The sequence below is a fragment of the Carcharodon carcharias genome, chromosome 22, assembly GCF_017639515.1.
Source record: "Carcharodon carcharias isolate sCarCar2 chromosome 22, sCarCar2.pri, whole genome shotgun sequence".
NCBI classification, from domain to species: domain Eukaryota; kingdom Metazoa; phylum Chordata; class Chondrichthyes; order Lamniformes; family Lamnidae; genus Carcharodon; species Carcharodon carcharias.
This window is the reverse complement of record NC_054488.1, coordinates 66,762,098-66,786,268: the sequence shown is the minus strand read 5'-3', so window position 1 is coordinate 66,786,268 and position 24,171 is coordinate 66,762,098. Positions and strand designations below refer to the sequence as shown.

General features: G+C 53.6%; 1 protein-coding gene across 4 annotated transcripts in view; it reads left to right on the top strand.

The window, feature by feature from the left end:
• The window catches only part of rnf157 (ring finger protein 157), a 789,927-nt gene that overhangs the window by 571,810 nt on the left and 193,946 nt on the right, over positions 1–24,171 (top strand). For all 4 annotated transcript variants that reach the window (XM_041217436.1, XM_041217435.1, XM_041217438.1 and 1 more), the window contains exon 16: positions 16,971–17,036. In XM_041217436.1, coding sequence (XP_041073370.1) covers positions 16,971–17,036 — 66 coding nt within the window. The remainder of the gene's footprint in view (positions 1–16,970; positions 17,037–24,171) is intronic.

Genomic DNA, 24,171 nt, shown 5'->3' with positions numbered 1-24,171 from the left:
TGGGTGTGAGTGTGAGTGTATGGGTGTGATGTGTGAGTGTGAGTGTGTGAGGGTGTGTGTGATGTGTGATGTGTGGTGGGTGTGGGTGTGTGTGAGTGTGTGTGATGTGAGAGGGTGTGGGAGTGGGTGTGAGTGTGAGTGTGAGTGTGTGTGTGATGTGTGGTGTGTGTGGGTGTGTGTGAGTGTGTGATGTGTGATGTGGGAGTGTGATGTGTGAGTGTGAGTGTGGGAGTGGGTGTGGGAATTGGAGTGGGAGTGGGTGTGAGAGTGTGAGAGTGTGAGGGTGTGTGTGATGTGTGATGTGTGGTGGGTGTGGGTGGGTGTGAGTGTGTGTGATATGTGGGTGTGAGTGTGTGTGATGTGTGAGTGAGTGTGAGTGAGTGAGGGTGTGTGTGATGTGTGATGTGTGATGTGGTGGGTGTGAGTGTGTTTGATGTGTGGGTGTGAGTGTGTGTGATGTGTGAGTGAGTGTGAGTGTGAGTGAGTGAGGGTGTGTGTGATGTGTGATGTGTGGTGGGGGTGTGGTGGGTGTGGGTGTGTGTGGGTATGGGTGGGTGTGAGTGTGTGTGATGTGCAGGTGTGGGTGTGATGTGAGAGTGAGTGTGAGTGTGAGTGTGAGTGTGGGTGTGAGTATGGGTGTGATGTGTTAGTGGGTGTGGGTGTGAGGTGAGTGAGTGTGGGTGTGATGTGTGAGTGTTGGTGTGATGTGTGATTGTGGGTGTGATGTGTGAGTGTGGGTGTGGGTATGAGTGTGTGGATGTGGGTGTGATGTGTGAGTGTGGGTGTGATGTGTGATTGTGAGTGTATGTGTGGGTGTGGGTGTTACTGGGAGTGTATGTGTGAGTGTGATGTGTGAGTGTGTGTGATGTGTGAGTGTGTGTGATGTGTGAGTGTGTGTGATGTGCGGGTGTGGGTGTGAGTGTGGGTGTGATGTGAGTGTGTGGGTGTGATGTGTGGGTGTGATTGTGAGTGTGAGTGTGAGTGTGAGTGTGGGTGTGAGTGTGTGGGTGTGATGTGTGATGTGTGAGAGTGTGGGTGAGAGTGTGGGTGAGAGTGTGGGTGAGAGTGTGGATGAGTGTGGGTGAGAGTGTGGGTGAGAGTGTGGGTGAGAGTGTGGGTGAGAGTGTGGGTGAGAGTGTGCGGGTGTGAGTGTGTGTGTGCGGGTGTGATGTGTGATGTGAGTGTATGATGTGTGAGTGTGAGTGTGTGGGTGTGATATGTGAGTGAGTGTGTGAGGGTGTGTGTGATGTGTGATGGGTGTGGGTGTGAGTGTGTGTGATGTGTGAGTGTGAGTGTGGGAGTGAGTGTGGGAGTCGGTGTGATGTGTGAGTGTGGTTGTGGGAGTGGGTGTGAGTGAGTGTGTAAGTGTGTGTGGTGGGTGTGTGTGAGTGTGTGATGTGTGTGTGATGTGAGTGTGATGTGTGATGTGTGAGTGTGGGAGTGGGAGTGGGTGTGGGTGTGATGTGTGGGTGTGGGCGTGAGTGTGATGTGTAAGTGTGTGTGATGTGTGAGTGTGTGTGATGTGTGGGTGTGATGTGTGAGTGTGAGTGTATGTGTGAGTGTATGTGTGAGTGTATGTGTGAGTGTATGTGTGAGTGTATGTGTGAGTGTATGTGTGAGTGTATGTGTGAGTGTATGTGTGAGTGTATGTGTGAGTGTATGTGTGAGTGTATGTGTGAGCGTATGTGTGAGCGTATGTGTGAATGTATGTGTGAATGTATGTGTGAGTGTATGTGTGAGTGTATGTGTGAGTGTATGTGTGAGTGTATGTGTGAGTGTGATGTGTGAGTGTGATGTGTGAGTGTGATGTGTGAGTGTGATGTGTGAGTGTGATGTGTGAGTGTGATGTGTGAGTGTGAGTGTGTGTGATGTGTGAGTGTGTGTGATGTGTGAGTGTGTGTGATGTGTGAGTGTGTGTGATGTGTGAGTGTGTGTGATGTGTGAGTGTGTGTGATGTGTGATGTGTGTGTGTGGGTGTGATTTGTGATTTGTGGGTGTGATGTGTGATGTGATGTGATGTGTGAGTGTGAGTGTGATGTGTGGGTGTGAGTGTATGTGTGATTTGTGGGTGTGAGTGTGGGTGTGATGTGTGAGTGTGTGGGTGTGGGTGTGATGTGAGTGTGTGGGTGTGATGTATGAGTGTGGTGGTGATGTGTGCGGGTATGAGTGAGTGCGATGTGTGAGTGTGAGTGCGAGTGTGATGTGTGAGTGTGGGTGTGGGTGTGAGTGTGAGGGTGTGTGTGGTGGGTGTGTGTGATGTGTGAGTGTGATTGAGTGTGAGTGTGTGAGGATGTGTGTGATGTGTGATGTGTGTGGGTGTGTATGAGGGTGTGTGATGTGTGAGTGTGCGGGTGTGATGTGGGAGTGTGGGAGTGGGTGTGAGTGTGAGTGTGTGTGAGGGTGTGTGTGATGTGTGATGTGTGGTGGGGGTGTGGTGGGTGTGGGTGTGGGTGTGTGTGGGTGTGGGTGGGTGTGAGTGTGTGTGATGTGTGTGTGTGTGATGTGAGTGTGGGTGTGAGGTGAGTGAGTGTGGGTGTGATGTGTGAGTGTGTGTGTGTGAGTGTGTGTGTGATGTGTGAGTGGGTGTGATGTGTGAGTGTGGGTGTGAGTGTGAGTGTGGGTGTGAGGTGAGTGAGTGTGGGTGTGATGTGTGAGTGTTGGTGTGATGTGTGAGTGTGGGTGTGGGTATGAGTGTGTGGATGTGGGTGTGATGTGTGAGTGTGGGTGTGATGTGTGATTGTGAGTGTGTGTGTGGGTGTGGGTGTGACTGGGAGTGTATGTGTGAGTGTGATGTGTGAGTGTGTGTGATGTGTGAGTGTGTGTGATGTGCGGGTGTGGGTGTGAGTGTGGGTGTGATGTGAGTGTGTGGGTGTGCTGTGTGGGTGTGATGTGTGGGTGTGAGTGTGAGAGTGTGGGTGAGAGTGTGGGTGAGTGTGGGTGAGAGTGTGGGTGAGAGTGTGGGTGTGAGAGTGTGGGTGAGAGTGTGGGTGTGAGAGTGTGGGTGTGAGAGTGTGGGTGTGAGAGTGCGGGTGTGAGAGTGCGGGTGTGAGAGTGCGGGTGTGAGTGTGCGGGTGTGAGTGTGCGGGTGTGAGTGTGCGGGTGTGAGTGTGCGGGTGTGAGTGTGCGGGTGTGAGTGTGCGGGTGTGAGTGTGCGGGTGTGAGTGTGCGGGTGTGAGTGTGCAGGTGTGAGTGTGCGGATGTGAGTGTGCGGGTGTGATGTGTGCGGGTGTGATGTGTGTGAGTGTGTGATGTGTGGGTGTGTGATGTGTGGATGTGTGAGTGGATGTGTGAGTGGATGTGTGAGTGTGATGTGTGAGTGTGATGTGTGAGTGTGTGTGATGTGTGAGTGTGTGTGATGTGTGAGTGTGTGTGATGTGTGAGTGTGTGTGATGTGTGATGTGTGTGTGATGTGTGATGTGTGAGTGTGATTTGTGATTTGTGAGTGTGGGTGTGGGTGTGATTTGTGATTTGTGGGTGTGATGTGTGATGTGTGTGTGTGATGTGTGAGTGTGTGTGATGTGTGAGTGTGGGTGTGAGGTGAGTGAGTGTGGGTGTGATGTGTGTGTGTGGGTGTGATGTGTGTGTGTGTGTGTGTGTGAGTGTGTGTGTGTGAGTGTGTGTGTGTTTGTGTGAGTGTGTGATGTGTGAGTGGGTGTGATGTGTGAGTGTGGGCGTGGGTGTGAGTGTGAGTGTGAGTGTGGGTATGAGATGAGTGATTGTGGGTGTGATGTGTGAGTGTTGGTGTGATGTGTGATTGTGGGTGTGAAGTGTGAGTGTGGGTGTGGGTATGAGTGTGTGGATGTGGGTGTGATGTGTGTGTGGGTGTGATGTGTGATTGTGAGTGTGTGTGTGGGTGTGGGTGTTACTGGGAGTGTATGTGTGAGTGTGATGTGTGAGTGTGTGTGATGTGTGAGTGTGTGTGATGTGCGGGTGTGGGTGTGAGTGTGGGTGTGATGTGAGTGTGTGGGTGTGCTGTGTGGGTGTGATGTGTGGGTGTGAGTGTGAGAGTGTGGGTGAGAGTGTGGGTGAGAGTGTGGGTGAGAGTGTGGGTGTGAGAGTGTGGGTGTGAGAGTGTGGGTGTGAGAGTGTGGGTGTGAGAGTGCGGGTGTGAGAGTGCGGGTGTGAGTGTGCGGGTGTGAGTGTGCGGGTGTGAGTGTGCGGGTGTGAGTGTGCGGGTGTGAGTGTGCGGGTGTGAGTGTGCGGGTGTGAGTGTGCGGGTGTGAGTGTGCGGGTGTGAGTGTGCGGGTGTGAGTGTGCGGGTGTGATGTGTGTGAGTGTGTGATGTGTGGGTGTGTGATGTGTGGATGTGTGAGTGGATGTGTGAGTGGATGTGTGAGTGTGATGTGTGAGTGTGTGTGATGTGTGAGTGTGTGTGATGTGTGAGTGTGTGTGATGTGTGAGTGTGTGTGATGTGTGAGTGTGTGTGATGTGTGATGTGTGTGTGATGTGTGATGTGTGAGTGTGATTTGTGATTTGTGAGTGTGGGTGTGGGTGTGATTTGTGATTTGTGGGTGTGATGTGTGATGTGTGTGAGTGTGATGTGTGAGTGTGTGTGATGTGTGAGTGTGGGTGTGAGGTGAGTGAGTGTGGGTGTGATGTGTGTGTGTGGGTGTGATGTGTGTGTGTGTGTGTGTGTGTGAGTGTGTGTGTGTGAGTGTGTGTGTGTTTGTGTGAGTGTGTGATGTGTGAGTGGGTGTGATGTGTGAGTGTGGGCGTGGGTGTGAGTGTGAGTGTGAGTGTGGGTATGAGATGAGTGATTGTGGGTGTGATGTGTGAGTGTTGGTGTGATGTGTGATTGTGGGTGTGATGTGTGAGTGTGGGTGTGGGTATGAGTGTGTGGATGTGGGTGTGATGTGTGTGTGGGTGTGATGTGTGATTGTGAGTGTGTGTGTGGGTGTGGGTGTTACTGGGAGTGTATGTGTGAGTGTGATGTGTGAGTGTGTGTGATGTGCGGGTGTGGGTGTGAGTGTGGGTGTGATGAGAGTGTGTGGGTGTGATGTGTGGGTGTGGGTGTGAGTGTGGGTGTGAGTGTGAGTGTGAGTGTGAGTGTGAGTGTGAGTGTGAGTGTGAGTGTGGGTGTGGGTGTGAGTGTGAGTGTGAGTGTGTGGGTGTGATGTGAGAGTGTGAGAGTGTGGGTGAGGGTGTGAGTGTGCGGGTGTGAGTGTGAGTGTGAGAGTGTGGGTGTGAGTGTGAGTGTGGGTGTGAGTGTGAGTGTGGGTGTGAGATGAGTGAGTGTGGGTGTGATGTGTGAGTGTTGGTGTGATGTGTGATTGTGGGTGTGATGTGTGAGTGTGAGTGTGTGTGAGTGTGTGTGATGTGAGTGTGGGTGTGAGGTGAGAGAGTGTGGGTGTGATGTGTGAGTGTGAGTGTGTGGGTGTGTGAGTGTGTGTGTGTGTGTGTGAGTGTGTGATGTGTGAGTGTGGGTGTGAGGTGAGAGAGTGTGGGTGTGATGTGTGAGTGTGTGGGTGTGTGAGTGTGTGTGTGTGTGAGTGTGTGTGTGAGTGTGTGTGTGTGTGTGAGTGTATGTGTGTGTGAGTGTGTGATGTGTGAGTGTGTGTGATGTGTGAGTGGGTGTGATGTGTGAGTGTGGGCGTGGGTGTGAGTGTGAGTGTGGGTGTGAGGTGAGTGAGTGTGGGTGTGATGTGTGAGTGTTGGTGTGATGTGTGATTGTGGGTGTGATGTGTGAGTGTGGGTGTGGGTATGAGTGTGTGGATGTGGGTGTGATGTGTGAGTGTGGGTGTGATGTGTGATTGTGAGTGTGTGTGTGGGTGTGGGTGTGACTGGGAGTGTATGTGTGAGTGTGATGTGTGAGTGTGTGTGATGTGTGGGTGTGAGTGTGGGTGTGATGTGAGTGTGTGGGTGTGATGTGTGGGTGTGGGTGTGTGAGTGGGTGAGAGTGTGGGTGAGAGTGTGGGTGAGAGTGTGGGTGAGAGTGTGGGTGAGAGTGTGGGTGAGAGTGTGGGTGAGAGTGTGGGTGAGAGTATGCGGGTGTGAGTGTGCCGGTGTGAGTGTGCGGGTGTGAGTGTGCGGGTGTGAGTGTGATGTGTGATGTGTGTGAGTGTGTGTGAGTGTATGATGTGTGAGTGTGTGTGATGTGTGAGTGTGAGTGTGGGTGTGAGTGTGAGGGTGTGTGTGATGTGTGGTGGGTGTGTGGAGGGTGTGAGTGTGTGTGATGGGTGTGGGTGTGAGAGTGTGATGTGTGAGTATGTGGGTGTGATGTGTGAGTGTGAGTGTGGGAGTGAGTGTGGGAGTCGGTGTGATGTGTGAGTATGGGTGTGGGAGTGGGTGTGAGTGAGTGTGTGAGTGTGTGTGGTGGGTGTGGGTGTGTGTGAGTGTGTGATGTGTGAGTGTGATGTGCGATGTGTGAGTGTGAGTGTGGGAGTGGATGTGGGTGTGATGTGTGGGTGTGGGTGTGATGTGTGGGTGTGGGCATGAGTGTGATGTGTGAGTGTGGGTGATGTGTGAGTGTGTGTGATGTGTGAGTGTGTGTGATGTGTGGGTGTGATATGTGAGTGTGAGTGTATGTGTGAGTGTATGTGTGAGTGTATGTGTGAGTGTATGTGTGAGTGTGTGTGTGAGTGTGTGTGTGAGTGTGATGTGTGAGTGTGATGTGTGTGTGTGATGTGTGAGTGTGTGTGATGTGTGAGTGTGTGTGATGTGTGATGTGTGAGTGTGGGTGTGGGTGTGGGTGTGATTTGTGATTTGTGGGTGTGATGTGTGATGTGTGTGAGTGTGATGTGTGGGTGTGAGTGGGTGTGAGTGTATGTGTGATTTGTGGGTGTGAGTGTGGGTGTGAGTGTGAGTGTGGGTGTGGGTGTGACTGAGTGTATGTGTGAGTGTGATGTGTGAGTGTGTGGGTGTGAGTGTGGGTGTGATGTGAGTGTGTGGGTGTGATGTGTGTGTGGTGGTGATGTGTGCGGGTGTGAGTGTGAGTGCGAGTGTGAGTGTGGGAGTGTGGGTGTGATGTGAGTGTGAGGGTGTGTGTGATGTGTGGTGGGTGTGTGTGATGTGTGAATGTGATTGAGTGTGAGTGTGAGTGTGTGAGGATGTGTGTGATGTGTGATGTGTGGTGTGTGTGGGTGTGTGTGAAGGTGTGTGATGTGTGAGTGTGCGGGTGTGATGTGGGAGTGTGGGAGTGGGTGTGAGTGTGAGTGTGTGTGTGTGATGTGTGAGTGAGTGTGAGTGTGTGAGTGAGGGTGTGTGTGATGTGTGATGTGTGGTGGGGGTGTGGTGGGTGTGGGTGTGTGTGGGTGTGGGTGGGTGTGAGTGTGTGTGATATGTGGGTGTGAGTGTGATGTGTGAGTGTGGGTGTGAGGTGAGAGAGTGTGGGTGTGATGTGTGAGTGTGTGTGTGTGTGAGTGTGTGTGAGTGTGTGTGTGTGTGTGAGTGTGCGTGTGTGAGTGTGTGTGTGTGTGTGAGTGTGTGATGTGTGAGTGGGTGTGATGTGTGAGTGGGTGTGATGTGTGAGTGTGGGCGTGGGTGTGAGTGTGAGTGTGAGTGTGGGTGTGATGTGTGAGTGTGGGTGTGATGTGTGAGTGTTGGTGTGATGTGTGATTGTGGGTGTGATGTGTGAGTGTGGGTGTGGGTATGAGTGTGTGGATGTGGGTGTGATGTGTGAGTGTGGGTGTGATGTGTGATTGTGTGTGTGATGTGTGGGTGTGAGTGTGGGTGTGATGTGTGAGTGTGGGTGAGAGTGTGGGTGAGAGTGTGGGTGAGAGTGTGGGTGAGAGTGTGGGTGAGAGTGCGGGTGTGACTGTGAGTGTGCCGGTGTGAGTGTGAGTGTGCGGGTGTGAGTGTGAGTGTGCGGGTGTGAGTGTGCGGGTGTGAGTGTGCGGGTGTGAGTGTGCGGGTGTGAGTGTGCGGGTGTGAGTGTGCGGGTGTGAGTGTGCGGGTGTGAGTGTGATGTGTGATGTGTGTGAGTGTGTGTGAGTGTATGATTTGTGAGTGTGTGTGATGTGTGAGTGTGAGTGTGAGTGTGGGTGTGGGTGTGAGTGTGAGAGTGTGTAGGTGTGAGTATGTGGGTGTGATGTGTGAGTGTGAGTGTGGGAGTGAGTGTGGGAGTCGGTGTGATGTGTGAGTGTGTGTGTGGGAGTGGGTGTGAGTGAGTGTGTGAGTGTGTGTGGTGGGTGTGGGTGTGTGTGAGTGTGTGAGTGTGTGATGTGTGTGTGATGTGTGAGTGTGATGTGCGATGTGTGAGTGTGAGTGTGGGAGTGGGTGTGGGTGTGATGTGTGGGTGTGGGTGTGATGTGTGGGTGTGGGCGTGAGTGTGATGTGTGAGTGTGGGTGATGTGTGAGTGTGTGTGATGTGTGAGTGTGTGTGATGTGTGGGTGTGATATGTGAGTGTGAGTGTTTGTGTGAGTGTATGTGTGAGTGTATGTGTGAGTGTATGTGTGAGTGTATGTGTGAGTGTGATGTGTGAGTGTGATGTGTGAATGTGTGTGATGTGTGAGTGTGTGTGATGTGTGAGTGTGTGTGATGTGTGAGTGTGTGTGATGTGTGAGTGTGTGTGATGTGTGGGTGTGGGTGTGATTTGTGATTTGTGGGTGTGATGTGTGATGTGTGTGAGTGTGATGTGTGGGTGTGAGTGGGTGTGAGTGTATGTGTGATTTGTGGGTGTGAGTGTGGGTGTGAGTGTGAGTGTGGGTGTGGGTGTGACTGAGTGTATGTGTGAGTGTGATGTGTGAGTGTGTGGGTGTGAGTGTGGGTGTGATGTGAGTGTGTGGGTGTGATGTGTGAGTGTGGTGGTGATGTGTGCGGGTATGAGTGTGAGTGGGATGTGTGAGTGTGAGTGCGAGTGTGATGTGTGAGTGTGAGTGTGGGTGTGTGGGAGTGTGGGTGTGGGTGTGAGTGTGAGGGTGTGTGTGATGTGTGGTGGGTGTGTGTGAGTGTGATTGAGTGTGAGTGTGTGAGGATGTGTGTGATGTGTGGTGGGTGTGGGTGTGTGTGAGGTTGTGTGATGTGTGAGTGTGTCGGTGTGATGTGGGAGTGTGGGAGTGGGTGTGAGTGTGTGAGTGTGTGTGTGATGTGTGGTGGGTGTGTGTGAGTGTGTGATGTGTGAGTGTGATGTGTGAGTGTGAGTGTGAGTGTGGGAGTGTGAGTGGGTGTGGGAGTTGGAGTGGGAGTGGGAGTGAGTGTGAGAGTGGGAGGGTGTGTGTGATGTGTGATGTGGGTGTGGGTGGGTGTGAGTGTGTGTGATGTGTGAGTGTGTGTGATGTGTGAGTGTGTGTGATGTGTGAGTGTGTGTGATGTGTGGGTATGGGTGTGAGTGTGGGTGTGGGTGTGATGTGTGAGTGTGGGTGTGTGTGGGTGTGAGTGTATGTGTGAGTGTGACGTGTGAGTGTGTATGTGTGAGTGTGTGTGATGTGTGGGTGTGGGTGTGATGTGTGAGTGTGGGTGTGATTTGTGGGTGTGAGTGTGATGTGTGAGTGTGTGGGTGTGGGTGTGAGTGTGGGTGTGTTGTGAGTGTGTGGGTGTGATGTGAGTGTGTGGGTGTGATGTGTGAGTGTGGTGGTGATGTGTGCGGGTATGAGTGTGAGTGTGAGTGCGATGTGTGAGTGTGAGTGGGAGTGTGGGTGTGATGTGAGTGTGAGGGTGTGTGTGATGTGTGGTGGGTGTGTGTGATGTGTGAGTGTGATTGAGTGTGAGTGTGAGTGTGTGAGGATGTGTGTGATGTGTGGTGTGTGTGGGTGTGTGTGAAGGTGTGTGATGTGTGAGTGTGCGGGTGTGATGTGGGAGTGTGGGAGTGGGTGTGGGAGTGGGTGTGAGTGTGTGTGTGTGTGTGTGCGTGTGTGATGTGTGAGTGAGTGTGAGTGTGTGAGGGAGGGTGTGTGTGATGTGTGATGTGTGATGTGTGGTGGGCGTGTGGTGGGTGTGGGTGTGGGTGGGTGTGAGTGTGTGTGATGTGTGGTTGTGAGTGTGATGTGTGAGTGTGTGTGATGTGTGAGTGTGGGTGTGAGGTGAGAGAGTGTGGGTGTGATGTGTGAGTGTGAGTGTGTGTGTGTGTGAGTGTGTGTGTATGTGTGTGTGAGTGTGTGTGAGTGTGTGTGTGTGATGTGTGAGTGGGTGTGTTGTGTGAGTGTGGGCGTGGGTGTGAGTGTGAGTGTGGGTGTGAGGTGAGTGAGTGTGGGTGTGATGTGTGAGTGTTGGTGTGATGTGTGATTGTGGGTGTGATGTGTGAGTGTGGGTGTGGGTATGAGTGTGTGGATGTGGGTGTGATGTGTGAGTGTGGGTGTGATGTGTGATTGTGAGTGTGTGTGTGGGTGTGGGTGTGACTGGGAGTGTATGTGTGAGTGTGATGTGTGAGTGTGTGTGATGTGTGAGTGTGTGTGATGTGCGGGTGTGGATGTGAGTGTGGGTGTGATGAGAGTGTGTGGGTGTGATGTGTGGGTGTGGGTGTGAGTGTGAGTGTGTGAGTGTGAGTGTGTGAGTGTGAGAGTGTGGGTGAGAGTGTGGGTGAGAGTGTGAGTGTGGGTGAGAGTGTGGGTGAGAGTGTGGGTGAGAGTGTGGGTGAGAGTGTGGGTGAGAGTGTGGGTGAGAGTGTGGGTGAGAGTGTGGGTGAGAGTGTGGGTGAGAGTGTGGGTGAGAGTGTGGGTGAGAGTGTGGGTGAGAGTGTGGGTGAGAGTGTGGGTGTGATGTGTGGTGGGTGTGTGTGAGTGTGTGATGTGTGAGTGTGATGTGTGAGTGTGAGTGTGGGAGTGGGAGTGGGAGTGGGTGTGGGAGTTGGAGTGGGAGTGAGTGTGAGAGTTTGAGGGTGTGTGTGATGTGTGATGTGGGTGTGGGTGGGTGTGAGTGTGTGTGATGTGTGAGTGTGTGTGATGTGTGAGTGTGTGTGATGTGGGTATGGGTGTGAGTGTGAGTGTGGGTGTGAGTGTGGGTGTGAGTGTGGGTGTGAGTGTGATGTGTGAGTGTGTATGTGTGAGTGTGTGTGATGTGTGGGTGTGGGTGTGATGTGTGAGTGTGGGTGTGATTTGTGGGTGTGATTTGTGGGTGTGATTTGTGGGTGTGAGTGTGGGTGTGAGTGTGGGTGTGGGTGTGAGTGTGAGTGTATGTGTGAGTGTGATGTGTGAGTGTGTGATTTGTGATGTGTGAGTGTGTTTGATGTGTGGGTGTGGGTGTGATGTGTGAGTGTGGGTGTGAGTGTGAGTGTGGGTGTGCATGTGAGTGTGTGGGTGTGATGTGTGGGTGTGATGTGTGAGTGTGGGCGTGAGTGTGGGTGTGAGTATGGGTGTGAGGGTGTGAGTGTGTGTGTGGCTGTGAGTGTGTGGGTGTGAGTGTAAGTGTGAGGGTGTGAGTGTGATGTGTGAGTGTGAGTGCGAAATGTGAGTGAGTGTGAGTGTGATGTGTGAGTGTGAGAGTGTGGGAGTGTGTGTGAGTGTATGTGTGAATGTGTGTGATGTGTGAGTGTGAGTGTGGGTGTGAGTGAGTGTGGGTGTGATGTGTGAGTGTGGGTGAGAGTGTGGGTGAGAGTGTGGGTGAGAGTGTGGGTGAGAGTGTGGGTGAGAGTGTGCGGGTGTGAGTGAGTGTGCGGGTGTGAGTGTGATGTGTGATGTGTGTGAGTGTATGATGTGTGAGTGTGTGTGATGTGTGAGTGTGTGTGGGTGTGGGTGTGTGGGAGTGTGGGTGTGGGTGTGAGTGTGAGGGTGTGTGTGATGTGTGGTGGGTGTGTGGTGGGTGTGGGTGTGGGTGTGGGTGGGTGTGAGTGTGTGTGATGTGTGGGTGTGAGTGTGAGTGTGTGGGTGTGATATGTGAGTGAGTATGTGAGGGTGTGTGTGATGTGTGATGGGTGTGAGTGTGTGTGATGTGTGAGTGTGTGGGTGTGATGTGTGAGTGTGAGTGTGGGAGTGAGTGTGGGAGTCGGTGTGATGTGTGAGTGTGGTTGTGGGAGTGGGTGTGAGTGAGTGTGTGAGTGTGTGTGTGGTGGGTGTGGGTGTGGGTGTGTGTGAGTGTGTGAGTGTGTGATGTGTGTGTGAGTGTGGGACTGGGTGTGGGTGTGATGTGTGGGTGTGGGTGTGATGTGTGGGTGTGGGCGTGAGTGTGATGTGTGAGTGTGTGTGATGTGTGAATGTGTGTGATGTGTGGGTGTGATATGTGAGTGTGAGTGTATGTGTGAGTGTATGTGTGAGTGTATGTGTGAGTGTATGTGTGAGTGTGATGTGTGAGTGTGATGTGTGAGTGTGATGTGTGAGTGTGATGTGTGAGTGTGATGTGTGAGTGTGATGTGTGAGTGTGATGTATGAGTGTGATGTGTGATTTGTGATGTGTGATTTGTGATTTGTGAGTGTGGGTGTGTGTGTGAGTGTGTGTGATGTGTGTGTGTGATGTGTGAGTGTGTGGGTGTGATATGTGAGTGTGAGTGTGGGAGTGAGTGTGGGAGTCGGTGTGATGTGTGAGTGTGGTTGTGGGAGTGGGTGTGAGTTAGTGTGTGAGTGTGTGTGTGGTGGGTGTGGGTGTGTGTGAGTGTGTGATGTGTGTGTGATGTGTGAGTGTGATGTGTGAGTGTGATGTGTGATGTGTGAGTGTGGGTGTGGGTGTGATGTGTGGGTGTGGGTGTGATGTGTGGGTGTGGGCATGAGTGTGATGTGTGAGTGTGTGTGATGTGTGAGTGTGTGTGATGTGTGAGTGTGTGTGATGTGTGGGTGTGATATGTGAGTGTGAGTGTGATGTGTGAGTGTGATGTGTGAGTGTGATGTGTGAGTGTGATGTGTGAGTGTGATGTGTGAGTGTGTGTGATGTGTGATGTGTGTGAGTGTGATGTGTGAGTGCGTGTGATGTGTGAGTGTGATGTGTGAGTGTGGGTGTGGGTGTGATTTGTGATTTGTGGGTGTGATGTGTGTGAGTGTGATGTGTGGGTGTGAGTGGGTGTGAGTGTATGTGTGATTTGTGGGTGTGAGTGTGAGTGTGGGTGTGGGTGTGACTGAGTGTATGTGTGAGTGTGATGTGTGAGTGTGTGGGTGTGATGTGAGTGTGTGGGTGTGATGTGAGTGTGTGGGTGTGATGTGTGAGTGTGGTGGTGATGTGTGCGGGTATGAGTGTGAGTGTGAGTGTGAGTGTGAGTGCGATGTGTGAGTGTGAGTGTGAGTGCAAGTGTGAGTGCGAGTGTGATGTGTGAGTGTGGGTGTGTGTGAGTGTGGGTGTGGGTGTGGGTGTGGGTGTGAGTGTGAGTGTGACTGTGAGTGTATGTGTGAGTGTGATGTGTGAGTGTATGGGTGTGGGTGTGAGTGTGGGTGTGATGTGTGAGTGTGGTGGTGATGTGTGCGGGTATGAGTGTGAGTGCGAGTGTGATGTGTGAGTGTGGGAGTGTGGGTGTGGGTGTGAGTGTGAGGGTGTGTGTGATGTGTGGTGGGTGGGTGTGATGTGTGAGTGTGAGTGAGTGTGAGTGTGTGAGAATGTGTGTGATGTGTGATGTGTGAGTGTGTGGGTGTGATGTGGGAGTGTGGGTGTGAGTGTGAGTGTGTGTGTGATGTGTGGGCGTGGGCGTGAGTGTGGGTGTGGGTGTGATTTGTGTGGGTGTGTGTGATGTGTGGGTGTGAATGTGAGTGTGTGTGTGTGATATGTGATTTGTGAGTGTGGGTGTGAGTGTGAGTGTGAGTGTGAGTGTGAGTGTGAGTGTGAGTGTGAGTGTGAGTGTGAGTGTGGGTGTGAGTGTGAGTGTGAGTGTGGGTGTGATGTGTGAGTGTGGGTGTGAGTGTATGTGAGAGTGTGATGTGTGAGTGTGTGTGATGTGTGGGTGTGGGTGTGTGTGATGTGTGGGTGTGGGTGTGAGTGTGGGTGTGAGTGTATGTGTGTGTGTGAGTGTATGTGTGTGTGTGATGTGTGAGTGTGTGTGATGTGTGAGTGTGAAGTGTGAGTGTGTGTGATGTGTGTGTGTGTGATGTGTGAGTGGGTGTGGGTGTGGGTATGATGTGTGAGTGTGAGTGTGATGTGTGAGTGTCTGAGAGTGTGATGTGTGAGTGTGTGTGATGTGTGTGTGCGAGTGTTGTGTGGGCGTGAGTGCGGGTGTGATGTGTGAGTGTGGGTGTGAGTGTGGGTGTGGGTGAGGGTGTGATGTGTGAGTGTGTGTGTGAGTGTGTGTGATGTATGAGTGTGGGTGTGTGTGATGTGTGGGTGTGGGTGTGAGTGTGGGTGTGAGTGTATGTGTGTGTGTGATGTGTGAGTGTGTGTGATGTGTGGGTGTGGGTGTGAGTGTGGGTGTGATGTGTGAGTGTGTGTGATGTGTGAGTGTGGGTGTGGGTGATGTGTGGGTGTGGGTGTGAGTGTGGGTGTGAGTGTGGGTGTGAGTGTATGTGTGTGTGTGATGTTTGAGTGTGTGTGATGTGTGGGTGTGGGTTTGGGTGTGATGTGTGATTTGTGAGTGTGGGTGTGATTTGAGAGTGTGAGTGTGAGTGTGATGTGTGAGTGTGTGTGATGTATGAGTGTGTGTGATGTGTGGGTGTGGGTGTGGGTGTGAGTGTGAGTGTGGGTGTGATGTGTGTGTGGGTGTGATGTGAGTGGGTGTGTGTGTGTGAGTGTGAGTGTGGGTGTGGGTGTGATGTGTGAGTGTGTGTGAGTGTGAGTGTGTGAGGTGTGAAGTGTGAGTGTGGGTGTGATGTGTGAATGTGAGTGTGTGTGTGTCAGTGTGAGTGAGGTGTAAGTGTGAAGTGTGAGGTGTGAAGTGTGATGTGTGAGTGTGTGTGATGTGTGGGTGTGAGTGTGGGTGTGATGTGTGATGTGTGATGTGTAAGTGTGTGTGATGTGTGAGTGTGTGTGAAGTGTGATGTGTGAGTGTGTGTGATGTGTGGGTGTGAGTGTGGGTGTGATGTGTGAGTGTGTGTGATGTGTGAGTGTGTGTGATATGTGGGTGTGGGTGTGATGTGTGAGTGTGTGTGATGTATGAGTGTGAAGTGTGAAGCGTGAGTGTGGGTGTGATGTGTGAGTGTGTGTGTGTGAGTGTGAGTGTGAGTGTGAGTGAGGTGTAAGTGTGAAGTGTGAGGTGTGAGGTGTGAAGTGTGATGTGTGAATGTTTGTGATGTGTGGGTGTGAGTGTGGGTGTGATGTGTGAGTGTGGGTGTGATGTGTGATGTGTAAGTGTGTGTGATGTGTGAGTGTGTGTGAAGTGTGATGTGTGAGTGAGTGTGATGTGTGGGTGTGAGTGTGGGTGTGATGTGTGAGTGTGTGTGATGTGTGAGTGTGTGTGATGTGTGGGTGTGGGTGTGAGTGTGGGTGTGATGTGTGATTTGTGAGTGTGGGTGTGATTTGTGAGTGAGTGTGTGTGAGTGTGTGTGATGAGTGGGTGTGGGTGTGAGTGTGGGTGTGTGTGTGGATGTGATGCGTGAGTGGGTGTGATGTGTGAGTATGGGTGTGGGTGTGCGAGTGTGATGTGCGATGTGGGTCTGAGTGTGAGTGTGATGTGTGGGTGTGTGTGGGAGTGCAGGTGTGATGTGTGGGTGTGAGAGTGTGTGTGGGTGTGGGTGTGATGTGTGAGTGTGAGTGTGAGTGTTGGTGTGCGAGTGTGATGTGCGATGTGAGTGTGAGGATGTGGGGGTGCGAGTGCGATGTGAGTGTGGGTGTGGGTGTGGGGGTGCGAGTGCGATGTGGGTGTGGGTGTGATGTGTGAATGTGAGTGTTGGTGTGCGAGTGTGATGTGCGATGTGGGTGTGGGTGTGAGTGGGGATGCGAGTGCGATGTGAGTGTGGGTGTGGGGGTGCGAGTGCGATGTGGGTGTGAGTGTGATGTGTGAGTGTGGGTGTGGGTGTGCGAGTGTGATGTGCGATGTGGGTGTGAGTGTGATGTGTGGGTGTGAGAGTGTGTGTGGGTGTGGGTGTGATGTGTGAGTGTGAGTGTTGGTGTGCGAGTGTGATGTGCGATGTGGGTGTGAGTGTGAGTGTGAGGATGTGGGTGTGAGGATGTGGGTGTGAGTGTGAGTGTGAGGATGTGGGTGTGAGTGTGAGTGAGATGTGGGTGTGCGAGTGTGATGTGAGTGTGAGTGTGTGTGTGAGTGTGAGGATGTGAGTGTGAGTGTGAGATGTGGGTGTGAGTGTGAGTGAGAGATGTGGGTGTGCGAGTGTGATGTGAGTGTGAGTGTGTGTGAGGATGTGGGTGTGAGTGTGAGTGTGAGGATGTGGGTGTGGGTGTGAGTGAGAGATGTGGGTGTGAGTGTGAGTGAGAGATGTGGGTGTGCGAGTGTGATGTGAGTGTGAGTGTGAGTGTGAGTGTGAGGATGTGGGTGTGAGTGTGAGTGTGGCTGTGGGTGTGGGTGCGAGCGTGAGTGTGATGTGTGGGTGTGTGTGGGAGTGTGGGTGTGAGTGTGAGTGTGGGTGTGGGTGTGAGCGTGAGCGTGAATGGTTGTGGGGCTGCACTGGGCAGTGAGTGGAGGCTGGGATTTTGCTGTCAGCCATGTTCTGCTCTCTGGCCGACTGTTCCAGGGGATTGTGGCTGGATTCTCCACACTGGCAAAACTCTGAGTGACAAAGACCAGAATCAGCTGAAAGATTTCATCTGGAAACCTGAAGTCCAATAAATGTCAGAGAGAGAACAGAGTCTCACCCCCCCGCCCCACCGTGTGCATACTGAGCACAGGACATAGTGGGGCCCAATCTGCTGATTACTGAATCGTGAGCCCCCGCACTCAAATAGCGAGAGAATCCCAGCCTCGAGTAATGGGTGGGCTGGTTCTGCATCAGCTGGTGAGGACAGCGTTTCCACACTGCTACCACTGACCGTTACAGGGCAGAATGGCTCCTTTATGTCCAGTGTTGATGCCTCAGCTGTCAGAATTGAGCTGGGTCAGCTGTGTATCTCTGCAGGCAGCAGGACGAAGCTACTGCTTGTCTTTCAGTGAGAGGCCGTGGGGTGGAGTTGGTGCTGTGGGAGGTGTAGGGGCGAAGGTCTGAGAGAGCGACGGGATCCAGTGCAGGGGAGAGCTGTTTGGCAGCTGCATGCAGTGTTTGGCATGACTCTACTGGGGCCTCACCTGCTCTCATCCTCTTTACAGCCACCACCAGCAGAGGCTGCGGACCCCATGTGTGTCATGACTCACCCTACAGATCAGGATGCTGAGGTAAGGCCAGGGGGCTTTTTTTTTATTCATTCTTGGGATGTGGGCTTCGCTGGCTGGACCAACATTTATTACCCATCCCTAATTGCCCTTGAGAAGGTGGTGCTGAGCTGCCTTCTTGAACCGCTGCAGCCCATGTGGTGTAGGTACACCCACAGTGCTGTTAGGGAGGGAGTTGCAGGATTGTGACCCAGTGACAGTGAAGGAACGGCCGATATATTTCCCAGTCAGGATGGTGAGTGACTTGGATGGGAACTTCCAGGTGATGGTGTTCCCATGTGTCTGTTACCATTGTCCTTTTAGATGGTAGTGGTCATGGGTTTGGAAGATGCTGTCTAAGGAGCCTTGGTGAGTTGCTGCAGTGCATCTTGTAGTTGGTACACACACTGCTGCTACTGTGCGTCGGTGATGGAGGGAGTGAGTGTTTGTGGATGTGGTGCCAATCAAGCGGCTGCTTTGTCCTGGATGGTGTCAAGCTTCCTGAGTGTTGTGGGAGCTGCGCTCATCCAGGCAAGTGGGGAGTATTCCATCCCACTCCTGACTTGTGGCTTGTGGACAGGTTTTGGGGAGTCAGGAGGTGAGTTCCTCACCGCAGGATTCCCAGCCTCTGACCTGCTCTTGTAGCCACAGTATTTATATGGCTAGTCCATTCAGTCAATGGTCAATGGTAACCCTCAGGATATTGGCAGTGGGGGATTCAGTGATGGTAATGACATTGAATGTCAAGGGGCTATGATTAGATTCCCTCTTGTTGGAGATGGTCATTGCCTGACACTTGTGTGGTGTGAATATTACTTGCCACTTGTCAGCCCAAGCCTGGATATTCTCCAGATCTTGCTGCATTTGGACTTGGAGTTTGGGAAATATTGGAGTAAGAACATAACAATAGGAAAAGGCCATTCAGCCCCTTGAACATATCCTGCCATTCAGTGAGATCATGGCTGATCTGTAACCTCAGGTAGGAGTTTTAGGTTGGTGTGTAGATGCGATGGGCGGGCCTGGGAACAGAGCACTGTCCATGATCGGCACCCGACCAATTAACGGCCAGCCAGCGTGAAGCACACACTGAAATGCTCAGAGCTGCCGGGGTGGAGGCAGGAGGAGGGCGAGCGCTGAAGTTGGTGCAGGTGTGGGGGAGTGCGGAATGAAAGCTTCCTGAAAGCACAGAGCTGCCTCAGGGGACTGAAAACTTCCAAAGTTTTAAAATCAGAACAAAAATGGTCCAAGCATCACAAACAATCACCTGAACATATACATTGTAAAAATTCTGTCCATGGATTTTTATTTTTTTATTCGGTAACAAACGTCATCCTGCCCTGGATGAGGTTTCCTGAAAAATGTAAAGGTCGCCTGGCCAATTTGCCTGCCTGTGAACTGTAACATTGGATGGGCAATGAAAAATCTCCCCTAGTTGTGCCATTAATGGGCTTAGTTGCCCTCATAACTGTCCAAGTTTAGTACCGGCCAACTGAAATATCGTGAGAGTGCGCAATGACATCACAACACTCACCCAATACCATCACGCAATATTTTACACTTGAGTGGGTCAGGTGCAATCCCGCATGCCGAGCTAAAAATCCTGTCTTTGCCCCATATCCCTGGATAGCTTTAGTTGTGAACATTCAAATTAGGGGCAGGTCATGCTTTACAAACCCCTGTGGTAATGAAGATCTACCAGTCTCAGATTTAAAATGAACATTGATCCAGAATCAATTCCCATTTGTGGAAGAGAGTTCCAAACCTCCCCCACCCTTTGTGTGTAGAAGTGTTTCCTAATCTCACTCCTCAAAGGTCTGGTTCTAATTTTTAGACTCTGCCCCCTAGTCCTAGTCTCCCCAAGCAGTGGAAATAGTTTCTCTCTATCGACCCTATCCATACCCATTAACATCCTGAAAATTTCAATCAACTGCACGACCAACTGATCAGATCTAAGCTCTGCGGTCCTCCCACATCCAGTTGTGAAATCGAGGTGGACAATTAAACAAATCATTGGAGGAGGAGGCTGCACAAATATCCCCATCCTCAATGATGGGGGAGCCCAGCACATCAGTTTTAGGGGAAACAGAGCAATTGGCTGACTGGGCCAGTTGTAGAATCCCCTTGTAAAAGGTGACCATGGTGCAGTCACTGCTGGAGGCGCTCACAGACCCTTGCAATGTCTTTATTAAAGTTTTGACCAATATCCCTGACAGTTCAAGCTAACAGCGCAGCCTTGCAGTGCGGGTTAGGAGAATGCCTGAGCTGAGAGCACAATGTGCAGTCCAATGGCCGAAGCTGCTGCCAGTTGGTCAAGTGGAGTGGGGCGGAGGTGGGTGAGGTTTCAGATGGCCAATGAGAGAACAACACACTGGCTATTCAAGTGGTGGCCATTCACTCTCCTGCATGCATGAAGGGGCCTTCACACTTAACCAAGAGAGGCTCTTAAGACAGACATGCTAACCCACGCTCTTTGATCCTGCAGGAAGAGAACATCAGAATCATGCAGCCTGGTGAGTTAGCAAATGACTCATGGCTTACAGAGAGCAGAGAAGAAGAAGAGAGTGGTGGAAGCACCTGGCTTGGCAAAGGGAGGAGCACCTTCCTCAAGATGAAGGGGTGGCAGTGCCTGTTGCACATGCAGCTGATGATGCACAGCGAGTCGTCGCTTGTCGGCGTTTCATTAGACCCAGATCTATAGACGGCGCCTGTCATTCTGCAGATGACTGAGAACCAGTGTAGCCGAAGACTGCGCATGTCTAGGGAACTAGTCGGTCACAAATGCCACCTGTTGCAGGATTTGGCGCCATGGGGACATGGAGGGCTTCCACTGCCAGTGGCTGTGAAAGTGACCACGGCGCTCTGTCTTTACACCAGTGGCTCCTTCCAGGGCTCCACAGGTGATCTGTGCAGGATCTCACAACCCTCTACACATGAGCGTTTCCAGGAGGTCCCGAACACCATCTTTGTGAAGCCACCGAACTTTGTGCATTTTGCCCGGGATCAAGAATGTCAGGAAGCAAGAGCGCTGGGATTTGCGCAGAGCTCGGGTTTCCCACAGGTGCAGGGTGCCATTGACTGCCCTCACATGGCGCTTAGATCCCTGTGGCAACAAGCGGTCAACTACATCAACCACAAGGGCTTCCACTCGCTGAATGTTTAGCTGGTGTGTGACCACCACAAACACATCCTGCAGGTCTGCACATGATTCCCAAGGAGTGTCCATGATTCCTACATCTTTAGTGGCTCTCAGATCCCTGACATCTTCCTGGGCTCAGAGAGGCTGCAGGATTGGCTCCTTGGGGACAAGGGTTACCCACAGAGGGCGTAGCTGACGATGCCCATGCAGTGGCTTCAGACTGCAGCAGAGTGACGGTATAACAAGGGTCATGCCATGAACCGGATGTTGGTAGAGTAAACGATAGGCATCTTGAAAATGAGGTTCCGGTGCCACCACAGGTCTGGTGGAACCTGCAATACACTCCCCAGAGGGTGGAGCGCATCATCGTCGCTTGCTGCTCAACCTGGCCCTCCAAACAGGGGGGACTTGGCTGAGGAGGAGATGGAGCAGCTGCACATCTCTTCCAATAAGGAGGATGTTGAAGGCGATGACAATGATGAGGTCCTGGAAGGAAACGATGCTGGTGATGAGGCCATCGCACTGAGCAGACGAGGCAGGCACGCTCGTGCAGGATGATGATGAGATGCAGTGAGGACAGTCCTGACATCCTCACCTTGCTTCTGAACGTTTGACTCCTGTGTGGCTGATGGCAGCACACATACTGTCAGTGCTCAGGCTCATGTTATGGAGACACATCCACTGGTTCTCCCTTATCTATTCTGCTAGTTACATCCTGGAGGTTACCATTGACCAGAAACTGAACTGGACTAGCCATATAAATACTGTGGCTACAAGAGCAGGTCAGAGGCTGGGAATCCTGCGGTGAGTAACTCACCTCCTGACTCCCCAAAACCTGTCCACAAGCCACAAGTCAGGAGTGGGATGGAATACTCCCCACTTGCCTGAATGAGTGCAGCTCCAACAACACTCAACCAGCTCAACACCATCCAGGACAAAGCAGCCCACTGGATTGCACAAACATTCACTCCCTCTACCACTGACGCACTGTAGCAGCAGTGTGTGTATCATCTTCAAGATGCACTGCAGTAACTCACAAGGCTCCTTAGACAGCACCTTCCAAACCCATGACCTCTACCATCTAGAAGGACAAGGGCAGCAGACACATGGGAACACCACCACCTGGAAGTTCCCCTCCAAGTCACTCACCATCCTGACTTGGAAATATATCATCGTTCCTTCACTGTCACTGGGTCAAAATCCTGGAACTCCCTCCCTAACAGCACTGTGGGTGTACCTACACCACATGGACAGCAGCGGCTCAAGAAGGCAGCTCAGCACCACCTTCTCAAGGGCAATTAGGGATGGGCAACAAATGCTGGCCCAGCCAGCGAAGCCCACATCCCGAGAATGAATAAAAAAACACATGCATAGGCATCCCACTGTCCGCTGCTCTGATCACCAATTCAAAAAAAAAAATTGATCAGGTTCATCAGGCACGAGCTGCCCTTTACAAATCCACACCGGCTCTCTCTGGTCAGCTGAACATTCTCAAGGTGTTCAGCCATCTTATCCTTAATTATAGACTCTTGTAATTTCCCAACAACAGATCTTAGAAGGTTGGAATTGGGTGAGTTTGAGTCACAGGTTTTGGAGTGGGGGGTGTAAGAGTGCGGGGAGTTTGGATTGGGGCTTTTTAGGGGGGTTTGGGGTGGGGGTTTTTGGAGTGGGGTTTTCGGGGGGTTTGGAGTTGGGGGGTGGAGTGGTAGGGGTTAGAGTGGCGGAGTTGGAGTCGAGAGTTTTTGGAGTGGGGTTTTTGGGGTGTTGGAATCGGGCGTGGTTAGATTCAGCGGGGTTTGGGGTCGGCGGGGGTTGGGGTCAGCGGGGGTTGTGTTTGGGGGGGTTGGGGTCGGCGGGGGTTGTGTTTGGGGGGTTGGGGTCAGCGGGGGTTGTGTTTGGGGGGGTTGGGGTCGGCGGGGGTTGGGTCGGCGGGGGTTGTGTTTGGGGGGTTGGGGTCGGTGGGGGTTGGGTCGGCGGGGGTTGTGTTTGGGGGGGTTGGGGTCGGCAGGGGTTGTGTTTGGGGGGTTGGGGTCGGTGGGGGTTGGGGTCGGCGGGTGTTGTGTTTGGGGTGGTTGGGGTCGGCGGGGGGTTGTGTTTGGGGGGTTGGGGTCGGTGGGGGTTGGGGTCGGCGGGTGTTGTGTTTGGGGTGGTTGGGGTCGGCGGGGGTTGTGTTTGGGGGGTTGGGGTCGGTGGGGGTTGGGTCGGCGGGGGTTGTGTTTGGGGGGGTTGGGGTCGGCAGGGGTTGTGTTTGGGGGGGTTGGGGTCGGTGGGGGGTTGGGGTCAGCGGGGGTTGTGTTTGGGGGGTTGGGGTTGGCGGGGGTTGTGTTTGGGGGGTTGGGGTCAGCGGGGGTTGTGTTTGGGGGGGTTGGGGTCGGCGGGGGTTGGGTCGGCGGGGGTTGTGTTTGGGGGGTTGGGGTCGGTGGGGGTTGGGTCGGCGGGGGTTGTGTTTGGGGGGGTTGGGGTCGGCAGGGGTTGTGTTTGGGGGGTTGGGGTCAGCGGGGGTTGTGTTTGGGGGGGTTGGGTCGGCGGGGGTTGTGTTTGGGGGGTTGGGGTCGGTGGGGGTTGGGTCGGCGGGGGTTGTGTTTGGGGGGGTTGGGGTCGGCAGGGGTTGTGTTTGGGGGTTGGAGTCGGTGGGGGTTGGGGTCGGCGGGTGTTGTGTTTGGGGTGGTTGGGGTCGGCGGGGGTTGTGTTTGGGGGGTTGGGGTCAGCGGGGGTTGTGTTTGGGGGGGTTGGGGTCAGCGGGGGTTGTGTGTCGGGGGGATTGTGTGTCGGGGGTGGGGTATTGTGTCGGGGGGGGGGATTGTGTGTCGGGGGGGGGATTGTGTGTCCGGGGGGGGTTGTGTGTTGGGAGAGGGGGGGTTGTGTGTCGGGGGAGGGGGGATTGTGTGTCCGGGGGGGGTTGTGTGTCGAGGGTGGTTGTGTGTCGGGGGGGGGGTTGTGTGTCGGGGGTGGGGTATTGTGTCGGGGGGGGGGGGATTGTGTGTCGGGGGGGGGATTGTGTGTCCGGGGGGGGTTGTGTGTCGGGGTGGTTGTGTGTCGGGAGAGGGGGGGTTGTGTGTCGGGGGAGGGGGGATTGTGTGTCCGGGGGGGGTTGTGTGTCGAGGGTGGTTGTGTGTCGGGGGGGGGGTTGTGTGTCGGGGGGTTGTGTGTCGGGGGGGGTTGTGTGTCGGGGGGGGGTTGTGTGTCGGGGGGGGTTGTGTGTCGGGGGGGGATTGTGTGTCGGGTGGGTTGTGTGTCGGGCGGGGGGGATTGTGTGTTGGGGGGGGGGTTGTGTGTCAGGGTGGTTGTGTGTCGGGGGGGGGGTTGTGTGTCAGGGTGGTTGTGTGTCGGGGGGGGATTGTGTGTCGGGGGGGTTGTGTGTCGGGCGGGGGGGGATTGTGTGTCGGGGGGGTTGTGTGTCGGGGGGGTGGTTGTGTGTCGGAGGGGGGTTGTGTGTCGGGCGGGAGGTCGTGTGTCGGAGGGGGTTGTGTGTCGGGGGGGGTCGTGTGTCGGGGGGGGTTGTGTGTCGGGGGGTGGTTGTGTGTCGGGGGGGGTCGTGTGTCGGGGGGGGTTGTGTGTCGGGGGGGGGTTGTGTGTCGGGGGGGGGGGTTGTGTGTCAGGGTGGTTGTGTGTCGGAGGGGATTGTGTGTCGGGGGGGGTTGTGTGTCGGGCAGGGGGGATTGTGTGTCAGGGTGGTTGTGTGTCGGGGGGGGATTGTGTGTCGGGGGGGTTGTGTGTCGGGCGGGGGGGGATTGTGTGTCGGGGGGTTGTGTGTCGGGGATGGGGGGGTTGTGTGTCGGGGGGGATTGTGTGTCGGGTGGGTTGTGTGTCGGGGGGGTGGTTGTGTGTCGGGGGGGTTGTGTTGTGTGTCGGGGGGGTTGTGTGTCGGGGATGGGGGGGTTGTGTGTCGGGGGGGATTGTGTGTCGGGTGGGTTGTGTGTCGGGGGGGTGGTTGTGTGTCGGGGGGGTTGTGTTGTGTGTCGGGGGGGTTGTGTGTCGGGGGGGTTGTGTGTCAGGGGGGTTGTGTGTCGGGCGGGGGGGATT